This window comes from Limanda limanda, chromosome 12 (assembly GCF_963576545.1).
Source record: "Limanda limanda chromosome 12, fLimLim1.1, whole genome shotgun sequence".
NCBI lineage: Eukaryota > Metazoa > Chordata > Actinopteri > Pleuronectiformes > Pleuronectidae > Limanda > Limanda limanda.
The window spans coordinates 8,310,802-8,326,529 of NC_083647.1; the positions used below are offsets into that span (position 1 = coordinate 8,310,802).

General features: G+C 41.4%; 1 protein-coding gene across 1 annotated transcript in view; it reads right to left on the reverse strand.

Annotated features, from left to right (window-relative positions):
* LOC133015702 (peroxidasin) overlaps window positions 1–15,728 on the reverse strand; it is a 56,477-nt gene that overhangs the window by 27,151 nt on the left and 13,598 nt on the right. The window contains exons 3-9 of the mRNA XM_061082969.1: window positions 14,447–14,518; window positions 10,899–10,970; window positions 8,199–8,270; window positions 6,258–6,329; window positions 4,834–5,003; window positions 1,387–1,504; window positions 230–399 (exon numbers count right to left, since the gene is read on the reverse strand). Coding sequence (XP_060938952.1) covers window positions 230–399; window positions 1,387–1,504; window positions 4,834–5,003; window positions 6,258–6,329; window positions 8,199–8,270; window positions 10,899–10,970; window positions 14,447–14,518 — 746 coding nt within the window. The remainder of the gene's footprint in view (window positions 1–229; window positions 400–1,386; window positions 1,505–4,833; window positions 5,004–6,257; window positions 6,330–8,198; window positions 8,271–10,898; window positions 10,971–14,446; window positions 14,519–15,728) is intronic.

Below are 15,728 nucleotides of genomic sequence, written 5' to 3' on the forward strand. Positions count from 1 at the left end.
TATCATTATGATATTACTGTGGCAACGGAATGAATCAAATGAACCGGTTTATTCATTTTCTCCATTTAAATGGAAAGATTACCTTTGCTTTATTTCACTTTATTTAAAAATAAGTTAGAGGATACAATCTCAGAATTGACACAATTTTCCTGTTTTGTTTTTCTACATCTTGTTAAACATGAACATCATCTGACACAAGCAGAGGTTGAGTTTGACAGCAGCCACTTACAGGGGGCTCCGAAATATCGCAGTGTGACCTGTGAAGTCTTGACCTCCCCGGCCACGTTCTTGGCCATGCACTGGTAGACGCCCTGGTCCGTCTCCCTGGTGTCCTGGATCATCAGCGTCCCGTCTTCCAGCAGGTTCAGACGACTGTCGTCACGCATGTTTAGAGCATTGCTGCGAGGGGGGGGGAGCACAATAGAGATAGACAATACTCTCAGTGACGTCCGTGCAAGTGCTGGCATAATCCCTAATCCTTTTAAAATGGTAATGGTAATTTAACATGTATTACATCAATCTTAAAACTGGAACTAGAATGGCACTCATATGATTAGGTATTCATACCTCTGCCAAGGACCAATAATCTCCCTATGAAACCACATTTAAAATTCACTAGTTCAGGGGTCTTCAACGTCTTTCAGGCCAAGGACCCCAAATTGATGGAGATATGGAGTAGGGACCCCCTACTATATATATTAGTTTAGTTAAAAAAATTGTGTTTGATATTAAACTGGGCCTAGTGCCATGTATAACATAGCTACCCTGTACATATTGTGCATTCACTACTAAGCTTTTCAAATAATACACATATTATATTAATGTTTTTATTATTGTGTGTTGCTGAATGAAAGATAACGTCTTCTGCCTCCATTTATTCGTTCGCTACAATATGTTGGATTCATGTTAATGTGTATTTGAATACATTTAAATTTGTCAATAAAATTAAATTTTAAAAATATAAAAAAAACTGGCTTATCAACCAAAAATTTCGCGACCCCCTGCAGTTCCTCCACGGACCCCCTAGGGGTCGCGGACCGCCTGTTGAAGACCGCTGCACTAGATCCTTATTCTGATCTGCACTAAATTACATACACTCATAATTATCAGTCCCCTTAACATGTCTGATATGTCTTTTTCATACACAAATTACATAATAATAACAAAAAAATGCCTTATGTTAAAGGGGAAATAAAAATCCTGGATCTGCTCCCGGACCCATACCACACCCTTCCCCCAAGTTCCATGGTAATATATCCAGCCGTTAATGCATAATCCTGCAGACGAAAACATAACCTCCTTGGCAGAGGTAACTAGCTTAAAAGCACACAGTGACGAGCAAAGCCTTTGGTGACATAACATTAGTCAGAACATGAGCTGTCTTACTTGTTCCTGAGCCAGATGATCTGTGGTTTGGGGTTGCCCTCGGCCCGGCAGGTGAAGTAGACAGTGTTCCCTGATGTGACGTCCACATCCTGGGGCTCTGAGGTGATCCTGGGGACCTCTGGAGAACGAGGTCAGGAGGGGAAGATAATTAAACCCACAAGTAAAGTAAATGCATGGACATTCATACACATGTGCCTGGATCAAGCCTCTGGTGAACCTGGATTTTTCTGGGGATGGTAATGAGGCTGAGCCATTCACAGATATTCAGACACAGTTAAACTTCTCTGGCTATATTTCCTGGAACACCACATCTGAACATGACATCATCTGCCTCATATCGCACCGCAGTGTGTGTGCAGGGGAGTGTGCCACTGCAAACACAAACCATTCTTGAAAAAGTCACTCAAACTAACTCATACACACTCATCTTGCAGTGTGGTTAGATGGCTACGACGCTGGCCCCCCCCCGTTACCATTATGCACACATTCTTACATTAGGAAGGACTGAACAAAACCACAACATTCTTTAACGAAAGACAAGCTCCCACACTCTCTGTGGCCCCTGCTCCACACACACACACATGGCAGACACATTTCAAACACTTCGGTCTACTCTGTGAACATAAAGAACAATATACAGCAGCAGGTAAACCCAACCTAAACCTGTAAGAAGCTTCGGAAATTCAGACAAAGAACATCAACCCCTTTTTTTCCCCCAGCAAATGACTCCACATTAAAACTTGGGCTTGATTCAGTGGGATGGAAATCCTGTTTGCAGTAATCCACTCTCCATTGAGGCCCAATGAGGAGGTGAGCTTGGCTCATCAGATACCACTTGTGCAGGGAGGTGGCACTTCATCTCAAGGAGGGTGGCTGTTTTGACAGCTGCTCAACCCTCTGTGCATTGTTCCGCCCCACCGACAAGGGGCGAAGAGGGACAGTAAAGGAGGGAGGGATGGAGGGAGGGAGGTGTGGCTTTCACCATGTTATTACGCAGACATTCTTCCCCTGCTGCCTTGCTATGTAGGACGATGGAGTGGAGGGGGGGGGTTGCATTGAGCAAGAATGGGCACGTTGGGGCCATCAAATTAGCTGCTGAGATTTAACTGTGGTTGGGTTACAGTCAGCTGCCAACTGGCCCGGCTGCCTGGCTCAGACTGCAGCATTCAGAGAGAGCTGATTGAAACATAGAGTTTACACAGTTGGATTTACTGGTATAGGAACTAACCGCCTGTTAGAGAAACCCACTGAAACTTAATCGCACAGACACACATTAAAGAGCATCAAATACCAAGTGTAAGACCTGTGCTTAAGCTTGATTTTGCCTCAAATCTACAGGATCCTTTAAACATAAAAAATAGAGCTCAACAGCATGGTTCCAGGGGAGGAAATCCCATTATTTTTCTGAATAGAGATTTTGAATATCAGCCGTAATATTGGAACCATCAAATGTAGATTCACCACAAGCGGCAAGATTGTGAAACAATGTGATATACTGCTGCAGAAACCACAAGTCCAAATGCTAACAACTGTGTTCTAAGAAAACTTGTTTCATTTGTGATGTGAAGGAGAAGTACAACACTACCCACAATCCTCGGTTGTAATAGTGACATCTTTGATTAGACAAGCTCATTATTACCACGGTAATGTCTAACACAACTGGGAAAATCATGTCGGCTATGCTCAAATTGCTCAGCATTAAGACACTACGTTAACTGCACTAAACACTGTATGAAACGCTTTATACGTGTACAACAAATATGTATACAGTTTTTACCTTTGCCATTTTTTTGCTTTCTAATGTTGTTGTTGGTTTGAATCGAATGTTTTATGGTCACGATTCATCTCATAGTTGTTTGGCCTGGTTTCAAACTTAAAATACTTTTTATGACGATTTTCTGAAACATCAATGGAGAAAATTACTTGAAATCTACTTCAGGAACCAGAGCCTTTCTAGAAGTGGGTCATTTACACTGTTTACACTGCTGGGAAGTCATTCATTTAATGTAATATTCCTCTCCTCACATTCACAGAAGTTAGGATCAACTTAGATTAAGGTTTGCCGCACTGGATTTTAGTGGCGACAAGTTTTCTCAACAGAAAGAAGGTTTCTGTCAAATCTGACCACAGAGAACTTTCCAAACTTTTCACAGCTACGTGTCTAACAAGGATTTGACACTTTGAAAATGAGTAGCATGACAACTTAATCATCATGTACTCTTCATATGGTTCTTCTTATAAAATAAAAAATGGAATTCTTTAATAGTAATATTCTGTTTTTACATTTGAAGCCATTAAAAGAAAGTTTCAGCGCCTGTTACTCAAATACAGAGTGATGACACACAAACACAAACACACACACAAAGCATCCCCGTCTCATTGATGAATGAAGCAGCTGCTTGTGGTCTGATACTACAGAGACCAGAGGCCAAATTCAGGGGGTCCTGACACTTTATCCCGAGCAGACACAGCTGCTGGTGCATGACCACTGACCCAGCTGCTGCCTGCAGACCTCAGACACAAACAGAGGATACACCTGTGTGTGTGTGTGTGTGTGTGTGTGTGTGTGTGTGTGTGTGTGTGTGTGTGTGTGTGTGTGTGTGTGTGTGTGTGTGTGTATGCATGAGACAGGGTGACTAAGCTTACCTGTTATCATGGGCAGGAAGGTCAGAGGTCATGCATATAGATTGAGAATTTGTTCTTGTTTGATGTATGTGTGTAAGAGCAGGCATGTGGAAAACAAATGTCATCATGGAGCCATGAATGTATGGCTTCATGTGCTCTTATTGCTCTAAGTTTAAAACTAAATAAAGTTTCTATAGGTTCATGTTGCGGCACCTTCAAGATCAACACAGTCAAATGTTCGCTATAATGGGCAAAACAATGGAATTTAGTAAGTTAGCTTAGTACTGAGATATTTTAATCCTGTTCCAACCTTGAAAATCACACAGCTGTGTTTTGAAAAGTGCTGTATTAATGACGCTTTTTTTTCATTATTTAATAATTTTTTTTTTTTTTTTTTTTAAATCTTCATAGGAGGTTACGTTTTCATCTGCGTAAATGTGTCTATCTGTAAGTTAGCAGGATTATGCAAAAACTACAGGACCAACTACTAAGAAATAAGGAGAAGGATGCAGTATGGGTTAGGAAAGAACCTATTCAATTTTTGTGTGGATCCAGATTTTTTTAATTTCTTAAACATTGTGAGATTGCATGGGTGTATCTTAACATTTTTATTAATTTCTCAGATTACAATTTGGCAGAAATCCAAATAAATAGCAGGATCTCCTAAATTTAAAAGTGATTTCCTAAAAGGGGTTATTGGGCCCTGGTGGAGGTGTGCACTCTACCAAACACCATTCTACTTTGAATGTCCCTGTCTTGAATGTAAAGAGAATCATTATTGGTTGATATTCTACAAATGTAGTGCGCGGTGAGAAAACGTACCACAGTTGAGCTCCTCAGCGGTGAGCGTGGCCACCGATCTCCCTTGCAGGCGGCTGGGGTAGTCGCAGGTAGCTGCGGCCTGGGCATTTCCCGACTCAGCGTACTGCTTCAGCAGGTCGGCCAGCCACAGCAGCTCACAGTCACAGTTTAATGAATTGGAATCTAGTCGCCTGAATACACACACAAATATACACAGAGCAAGTGAGACATGGATATGTGTTCCATGTATAACATTATATGACTTGTAACAGCAGGGTTGTGAGTGCAAACTCTGCTGTTGGAAGACTCTCTCTCCCTGTCGTGGGAAACTGTCTGTCTGCCTGGCCTCGTCTTCTGGTAACTGATCCAGCTCTCAGTTCTACCACAATGTGTCCATTATCCATGACGTGCCTTTCAGAACATTCAACTGGCAGAGTGTGAGCAGAGGGAGGCTAAGCTCTCTGTGCGAAGAAAAGTGTCTTTGGAACAGATCAGACTCAGCCTTTTTATTTATTTTCATATCCTTGAACACAAAAGGACATTAAGGCCTCATAAATGACATGATGGCGCCTCAAAAGTGTAGCCTAACCTTCTTCATTGTCCCCTGGTGGGTGGCAGCAGAATGTCATAAATCCTGCCTCCTCCATGTTAGTGGATGGGACACAGACCGAACTTAAAAAGTCAAAGGAAATGTTTTTTGTACTGCATCTAGTGGCCATGGGTTCGGTTCCTACCCAAACGTTTGCTGTGTGTCTTTCCCAGCTCGCTCTCTCTCCCCATTTCATGCATTCTATCCTGTGAATAAAGGTGATATTTTTAATTTAAATATTTTGCTAGTTGTTGTTGCAAATTTGGTTTTAAGTAGTTATTTAATGGGTTGAAGAGTTGTGTTTTACACCTGAGACTGACTCGTGACTCCAAATGTCTTCATAACCGCAAGATGGTGGCATCCGTATCCAGGATATTTTTGCTTAATATCTGTACAACGGGAGGAAGTGGAGATGTGTGGTCTATCGTTTCCCTGAGCATCTCCTTTTAAGCACACAGGCCTGCTATTCAACATATGCTAAAAGGCTCATGTATGACAGAGGCAAGACGGGAAAAAACAATGAGATGATATACACAGTAGTTGGGCTTAACGACCCCAAATTCTCATATTTCAGGAAGTTAGATTTTCTTTGCTTTTCACATCAGAGCCCAGCCCACACAGTCTCCTCCAAGCTCCACTGCAGCTGACTCAACGAGAGAGAAACAAAACTCTGGGAAGGACAGTGGCGTCTCGCAGCCAAAGGAGCGTGAGAACACTGTGGTGTGGTTAGATGGCATTTCACCGGAAACAAACTCAGTTTGATATTGAGGGTCATGAGGATAACTGCGGACATAAATGCGGACATGCATCCTCACACAGCTGTTTACGTGGATGTTAAGAAACTCTTTCCACTTACAATCGCTTCATGGCCTGAAGCTGAGTGAAGGTTCCCGGGACGAGTTGGGTAATTCTGTTGTTGTGCAAAAACCTGAGAGAGGGGGAGACAAACAAGGATTAATCAGTGTCCATAACTGCACAGCAAACTGATTAAAGGAAGTGAGCCTATATTCATACGAGTCTGAAAAAGTTTTAATAGTATATAGAAACAAACTGTTTTCTTTCAGGAAATAACATGAGACATGTTGACGTCTTTAAACAAATATTGATGATGTCGTTTGTTAATATCACATTCCATTTTCAGAACGGGACGGGAAATATGATCATCTTCCCAGACATGCTTTGTGCTCAACATGATGACCCCTGGGACTGCTTGGCTAAAAGCACTGAAAAAATTATTTATATGTGACGTTCTCCCCAATAATTTCCTTCAGAGCTGATTAGGCTCATCTTTGTTGTACTTGTTGATCTCCTGTCCCCACTTTGAGAAAGCTGATCTACAGATACGCTCGCCGGACATGTTGCCAAAGTGGCTGCTTTGACCGTGACCATGGAGATATTCTCAAACAAGCCACAGAGTGAGTGAGCACCTGGGAATTCCTTTTCTCCCAGTTCCCCATTTTACTTTTTGTTTTGTTTTGCAGGTGTCCTGCCATCTGCTCCCCCTCTCCTGAGACTGGGAAGTATGGATATACTGGGAAGCTGCTGGCCCATAAACAGGGACAGTGAAGCAGGAATTTCATGGGACTTTCTTCAACCCTTTGACATCTGCTGCAGAGTTTCAGAATCATCGATGCATGTTAAGAGGAGAGTTCATATCCAGAGCTTTCGCAGGCATTTCAATTTCAATCAAAGATTTATATAATCTTACTTACAAACATTGCAAACACTACATCCATACTGTACTGAATTGTTTTAGATTTAAACCACATCACTTCAGTCCACACACTACTCTGGAGTTTTCAAACCCCTAAAACTGAGCCTTTAGGAAATGACCTTGGCTTTGTTTTAGTTTGAAAACTGTGGAAACAGTTAAAGATATAGATTTTTTCTTGTGGTCAAGTACAACTTTATTAATCTCACTGCTTAATATGATATGAAGTTGTCAAATTAAGATAAACTTAGACAGAGTTTACAGGACAAAAGTACAATTAGTGGACACTTTGTGTTTGCATTGCTTCTGATCTTGATTCAAGTCCTAAAACATTGACATGTACAGCATGGTACATGTGCAGCTGACACAGCTTATTTCAGTCTACCTTATTTTTCATGAGCTACTTGATTGGTATAGAGTGAAAGGTCAGATTGAAAACCAGAGAGTTGATAAACTCATTGGAGTGAACTTTTCATTAAACACAATTTGTGCCTGTTGCATCTCCTCAGTAAAACCTCTTAATGAACATTTTTTAAATGTCATAGGTAAAGATATTTATCAGGTATGAAGAAACTGGTTAACTTACACTTTTACAGCAGCATGAAAGAAAATGAAGCATGAAAGTTAATGCAAACAGGTCATACAGAGCAAACTGTTACAACACTCTCTGGTGCATTATTAAGACGATAATGTTTAGCAGGAAGTAATATTGCATATTGAAGTATAGCAGAATGGTGAGAAGAAGACTAGTCAGGGTTCATTCTAAAGCAAAAGAATGAGCCAAAACATTTGAAAAGAAGCAGGGAGTGGCTTAACATGACTGAAGAGCAGGGTTTTTTCCAGACTTAAGCCTAATCGAGTAGATCTCGGGTGGACTGGACAGAATGTGAAAGATTGTGGGATCTTCTGCACCAGTTGTTGGGACAAACTTTCTTAACAATATTTGATTTCAATTTGTCAATAAACAAGGAAAAGGAGAGGATTCCCTGATTCCTTGTTTTATCCAGTTGTTTATTTGTCTGTGCTTTAATTTAGACACTGTACTTCATTCAAACATATGTAACATTTCTCCAAAAATGAACTTACAGTCGTTCCAGCTTGGGTAGATGTGTAAATGATTCTGGTTCCAGAGACTCAATGTTGTTGAAGTGCAGGTACCTAGAGAAGAACACAGCGTAAACAAAGCACAGTAAAGAGTGGGTTAGGGCTCCCTGCCTGACTAAACAGAACTTCACAGGCCCTAAGAGGTGGATCAATGAGACCACACAAGTGTTCCCCTATCATCCGGAACCTCCTGTCCATCCCTGGCAGTTCACATTACTGAAATAATCACAAATGTTGATATGAAACTGTAGATGAATGCAAACATGGAGGCATTCATCTCAGACAGTGTGATAAAAGGTCTATATATCTGTGGATGGAGGCTGATTTGAAATAAGATGAGGAATAAGTGAACTTCATTTGAGCTGAGAAAACAGATCAAACCATATTTGTACAGATACAAGGTTGGGAAATGAAATCCATATTTATGGTAACTGTAAGGGTTCAGGTGGGTGTCTGCTTGTTTAGGAAGGGAGAGCAACGGTTTAAAGTAGTTGCAAAACAGACAAACACAAAAAGACGGAAGCAACATAGACTGTTAAACTAAATTCAACATTACTCTTAATGTCTTCCACAAAAGAACATCCATGTAAGTTTTTTCTCTATGTTGATTATTGGGTGTTAATAAATGTTGGTGTGTATATTAATGGTAATTACAAACACTTTTAGAATCAGTCCAGTAGATCGACTCCTCCAGACGCTTTCACATAACGGCCATGGCTACAAAGTAGTAAACGTATATGGGGCAACTGCTACACTCCAGAAAAAAACCCTCTGAAAGTCCTTTTTCTTTACCAATTAAAGGCTTAAATTATTAGTCTAGGTCTTTGCTAAGAGTCTGGCAACATTACACGTCTTGTTCTCCACTGAGCAGCAGCTCGTTGCCCCTCCTCTGCTTGTTGCCTTTCTCGCTCCTTGTTCGCTCGTCCTCTGTGTCCTCCGGCTAAAACAAATCTGGACGACCTTCACATCAGAAAATGATGCAGCCATAACAGTTTCTCTCAGTAAAATCCAAACACCTCTCTCTTACTCTCTCACTCACATTTCAACATTCCTCTTCCTGCAACTACCCAAGTCTCACAAGATCTGAGAATGAGTCTCAATCCTCTTGTCTTGTCAGACTTGGGTTGTTGAAAGTAAGTTTCATGCTCAAGTGAGTGAGACTTATCGTTGAGCAAGAAATACGTAATATGTTGCCAGACACTTAGCAAAGACCCAGAGTAACAACTAGAGCCTTTTATTGGTGGAAAAAACAACTTTTAGTGGACATTTTGTCACAGTTACCCTGTAAGATTACATTGCAGCCTCTGCCATCGTGTAATGACTGCTGGCGGAGGTGCTCTACTGGACCCATTTCAGGATTTCTGCAAGTACCATGCATTTACACAAACCACATTTATAAACATAAGGCTACTTTACATTTCTACTTCAGAAAATCTGTCTGCTATTCAGTGTGGCCCTTCTATGATCACTAACAAACCCACTGGCATGCAGATGAAGAAAACTCAATACATGAATGGTGCATAGGTCTTTAGAGTGATATAGATTTCCTTCACTTTAGGTTTTGGAAAAAAATGTGATCTGACTCAAAACTTGTCACCCACAAATAAAACCCCTTTATTATTGTAGCAAAATTCGAAACAGCTGCCAGGCATGCAGCCTGGTGTTGGAATCGCTTTGACTCCATGAATTAGCCATTTGTTCTCTGTTAATATAGTGAGAGTGAATTAAGGTCCCTTCCAACATTTACACAACAGATTGATTTACAAAGAAAAAGGTTGCATTCCAGCCATATTTGTGAACATAATGATGAAATGACATCTTAAATAGTGATCACTGAGGTTCTGTAACTGTTCTGTAACTACGGACACTGCTCATAACATCACTAACATCAAATTCTCCTGTTAAACATGCCAAAATATCACGATCCAGCACAGGCAGCCCTGATCTGGAAGTTTTCCGATGTCAGGACTCACAGGAAGCAGTTGAATTGTAACCACACAGACTAAACACACACAATGCAATGGACGTTTCTCACAAATACACACAACAACTGATTACATCAAACTGAAGCAGACGAGCAATTTCTGCAACAACGAGGACAGATGCAAGTCAAGCTTTGCTTGGGCGGAACAGAAGTCTGACTCCAGCGCTACTGGCAGCACGGCAGCTGGACATCATGCTTTAAGCTCCACAATGGGGTGAGGGGGGGGGGGTGCTGGGTGGTGGCGCATATCTGCTGCCCTGACCACAACACATGCGACTCATGCAACAGGGTCAAAGGGGGGTCAGCGCGACATACAAGTTTGGGTGCACACACGGACGGCATGCATTGTGGCGGAGGGAAAGGAGCTCACAAATGGGAGAGAGGAAGGGGGGTCTAACTGAACAGAGCTATCATGATACCTGTGTAAGGCCTACACAGTCATGTCAGCTCCAAAGAAGAAATATGCCAACATCTGTGACATGCTTGGGACTTCAATACATCATATGACTTGGGCTTAGAAATGACTTCTAACCATGCAGACCTTACCAGGACTCATGATATGTTTATAGCAATCTCACAGGAGGGTGGGGGTAGAGGGATTTTACAGAGAGAGAGAGAGAGAGAGAGTAGGAGGGAGGAGGAGCAGCAGCAGCAGGGCGAGCGGGGGGGAAAGGTGGATGAGGAAGTTGGTCACTTACAGTTGCTCAAGAGAGACAAGGCCCTTAAATGCTTGTCTGTCAATTGATTGGATTTCATTCTTGTACAAATAGCTGAAAGGAGAGATAATCAGTAAAATTAGTAACACACATACAGGATCATCTGAAATCTGCCTTGTTACTGGGAGAGAAAGTAGAACAGTAAGTTTACTGTGGATAGACAGGTACTCTGGACACAACTAGTCACAGGCTAGGGAGTATTTAGAACCAGTCACTGCACAGTTCAAACTAGAGGTGATTTTGTGTTGAGCTGTCTGTAGCACACTGGTTGTAACATGACATGTGTAACTGCCACAGTTCAAGTGCTTTTCACAGTGTTGTCTCTCTTCAGCTACAGATGTGCTTGACTAAACAGAATTAGATATGCACTGGGCTCCCACAGACTTCAGAGGAGAGTTCAGTGTGAGATTGGACTTGGTGAGTGTTCATGATTACAGTAGCACTGTGGAAAACTTCACACAGTAATGAAGTCGACAAGGGAAACAGAAAAGCACTTTAACACACTTTGGGTAGGGCACCTTCACACCCAGCTGATTTGGTCTTTAGACTCTGGACGTTCACACTTCTCAGTTTGACCAAAGTAACCAGAATAACCTCTAATCAAACTGATCAATAATTATTTTGGAGCATTCGACGTTTTAGTGTTGAGTACGGTGCCTGAAGTTGGTGAAGCTGCTGGTACTGAAACCTTTATGATATTAGAGAGGCGGCGAAATTAACAGAATGAACCGGCTCATTCACTTTCTCCATTTGAACAGAAAGACAGAAACCAACCAAATAGACAACACGCCGGCGTCAGAGGCCCACAAATCAATGTGATTGATTGCAGAAATTGCAACATAAAACTGAAACTAACTGGATAAATGCAAAGAATGTAAGAAATTAACCTTGGTTCAGACGTTAGCTCAGACTTTCAGGTAAGAAAATGCCCTTTAATCAGAAAAACATAATATATAAATCCCTAAGGGAATATATGCATGTATTAATGAGCCTGCAATCAGATTATGTTTTAATTTGATACTTGCACTCAAAAAAAGAGGAGAATATGTGTACATAGAGATGTACAGTATAATGTGTGGGTTTCTTCCTTCTTTTACACTCTTTGTAACTCCCTTTATAATAATTGTATAAAGGGGATAAATAAACTTATACAAAACTTGGTCACAGAAAAGAAGAAATTAAGGAAATACAGCTGCTGAGATGGTGTATGAATCAAATAAAAACGAGTATGACTTTATCAGTGGACTAACAGTAACTATGATGTCACAAATTCCTCATGTGTCAAATCTTTTCTGCACATGTCTCCACTTTGTTCAATGACTTCCACATTTAAATATGAAAAACAGTCTGCAGTTTAATGTAACCTGTATCAGGATCGACACCCTGCAAGACAAACAACACCTTCCCTCCTTCATCCGCGTGAAGGAAACGTGATACGGGGCTTACAGCTGTCGGCATTTTCATCTCAGCCTCTCCACCACTGCGCTCATGACGAGACATGATGAGAGATACAGATCTCCTAACACAACACGGCGTGACGTTATGTAAGGAAAAACAAAGACTTCTTTTTATCACTGCATACCCATCGAAATGCTCTCACCTATCTGCATCAGTGCTATCGGGTTTCGTAATAAAGAAAATGACAAGAGAGGACAAAACATAAACAACCTCATCGCATGTAATATGATACCTGATAAAGACGAATTGAGCTAAAAGCCACAAGCGACAGTCATGGAGAATTGCTGCTGATTTAATACATGTTCCAGAGGCCTCTCTACTAGGAAACGGATGTCAACAAACCAAAAATATTATAACTACATTTCCATGCAGAGAGGTTCAGTAAAAAATAAAAATGATGGTGAGGATACTTTGGGTCTAAAAGAACAATCTGTTTGCTTTAGTGACATTGCAGTGATCGGTAAATGGCTAAAAGATTTAAATTCTTCACTTCTCTTTCAAAAACAGACTGACAGAGGCTTGATGACTCTGTGAATGTGAAACACAGCTGACTGACTGCGGCCTTTGTGTGTGTGTGTGTGTGTGTGTGTGTGTGTGTGTGTGTGTGTGTGTGAGTGTGTGTGTGTGTGTGTGTGTGTGAATGTGTGTGTGTGTGTGTGTGTGTATATTTGAGTGTTTCCCGCAAGCACAGAGTGTGAGTTTTACTTAGGAAACTGGATTTAGGAGTTGAGGACTAAAATCGAAGAGAGCTTCACTTGAGCAGATCATTAACTCATCAAAAAGAAGATTGTTTGCTGCTAAAACAACTAGTGCATTATTCAGTTTTTTTTTACTTTGATTTAAATGTGGGATTTCTCTGGGTTAGTTTGAAACATTTTGGATAAGATTTGGGTCCTAAGAATCTGTTCCTGTAATAAATACATTGACGCACAATTAGAGATGGATGTGAAGCTACTTAATAATTAGAAAAAGAAGAAATAAATCTAGTGATGGGTTCCCGCACAGGGGCGTGTCGACCTCTGTATGACTTGTTTATGGAGGTGGTCGTTTGAGGGGGGGTGTTGTATAGACATTGGGTTTGGAAGACATGAAAGATGACGGGGAGGGGACTTCACTGGGGTCCGAGGGAAGTGAGGAGGTGAGAAGGGAGATACCATCTTGCCCACGGCTACAGCACACTGAGTCAGCAGGAAGAGAGCGAGAGGGCGGAGGGGCAACTCAGCCCTAATCACAAAGGTTGGGGCAACACTTCAGGCTTCAGATCGACTGCTTTAAAGGGAGAGGAGCTCTGTAATTATAGTTACTGCAGGATTACACCATAAAGAGTGGGCTCTATCTCTGGAATGTGTGTGTTGGTGTCAGCGAGCTGAGGACAGAAAGAAAGGAAACTCCATCTAAACCTTAGTACCATACCTACTTCACACAGGCCTGAGTCAGTCCCTGCTCTTCATCCTGCTCATCTTCGCTTCAAATGTGCACACAACATCTCCCACGCACACAAACCAAATATACTCATCCCTATCCTGAAGTCCTGGCATTGGATTGCTGCACATGATGGAGCTGTCCCCTAAAATTAGAGGAGTCGATGCTAGTTGGGAAGACTTTTGTAAGTGGTCATTTTCTCGGCTGCCTCACTGGGACCAGAGTAGTACTGCAGCAGCAACTGTGTCAGGCTGTAAACTCGCCTTCAAGTCACTACACCGATGGAAATAAAGGGCAGCACAACGGTGTGGATACATGACGTGTGACTAACGATGATGTCAGCAATCCGACAGGAGAGATAGAACCGCTTCCAGACTTCCAGACATGTACAAGTATAAAGGATGAGTCAGAGGGAGACTTCTCATTGATGTAACACTGCACTGATACATTTTCACTGACTGAGCAGTCTAGAGCAAGATCAGCTGTCCTTCTCTTTTACACTCAATATTGTTATAATTATCATGTTGTCAACTAAAGTCTCAGGCAAGATTCAACATGCTTACTATCCTGGTGATTGCATAAAGAGAGAACTTCCTACTGAGACTAAGAACATAAACTTTCTGAATATGTGGACAACAAGGGGCACTCACAGATATTTGAGGTTTTCCAGGTCTTCAAACGCCCCCCTGGGGATCCTTCGTATATGGTTGTTGTTGAGGAGGCTGTGAAGAAAAGACGACAGAGGTCATTTTGTGGTTACCAGACAGTGGGACAGTTAATCTGGTCCTGGCTAATTCTAAGTGAAGGCCATGTCTGAAGACAAGATGCAATGTAATTTAATTTAATTTGATGACCCCTTACCTTAGTCCCAGTAGGAACATGTTCATAAAGGTGGAGCTTGTTCACTCTGTTTCATTCCATGGTTTGAAATCACAAGGGCACAGATTTCATTTCTTTTTGTAATCTGTAGATTGACACTTTGTCGTAAACTGACTGTGACATTAGTGATGTACAGTATTTCTATCCGTGTTATATGCTCTATTTCAAAAACATTGGCTGCTTGGCTGACAATCTTATGGTCAAATATGTGCTTTTCTCACCTTTAAGGACTTTACTTCACTTTGAAACTTAATCTAAGCCAACATGTCTCTCTCTCTATATATAAATAACTATATATGCACGTGCAAAATATGTGTATTCATTTAGATATAACATATTCTATGCAAGATGATCAGATATAAGGGTGCTGAGATTGAGCTAGTCTGTTGGATGTATGGGCTTAAATGCGTGTTTGTTGTTTGTTTGTTCTTCAACAAAAATACATTCTAAAAAGTGAATATTTAGATCTGTGCTAAATTGCGGTTACCCAATTCCTTTTTTTTGCACAGCAGACATGGAGGAGAAAAGAATTTCAATAATGCCTGAAAGGTTTGAGCAAGGCGAGGTGTGTTTGATTTATTCTCGCCGTCAGCTGCACAGTCTGAAATGTGAATGTATCAAGATTCTGATATGTCCACATGAGCAGATGCAACACACGCTCCTTTATTATTTGGAAAAGGTTACTAAACTAATGCACTAAAAAAAACACAATGGTACATTTTGGTTTATTATCTTAGCAGTGCACCATCTGGCAGGCTGGACATATGATAAATAGCCCTGTGGGTGGAAGTGGAAAAGTAAATTCCTCGCAGATTACGAGCTGACCTACATGTGTGAAACCACACAACGGAGCAAGAATTTGCCCGTGCGTGCATGAGCGCGCATGTGGAACACAAACAGGACTTTCTGAGGAAGTGACAATCATTCTGCAGAGTGCCGTTAAAAGGGAAATGGTCTTGATTCATTTTCAATGGCTGCCTTCTTGAGACACTGGCATTTCTTACAGACAGGATGTCATTACTCTGTAACCACCTTCTACCTCAATATTATTCA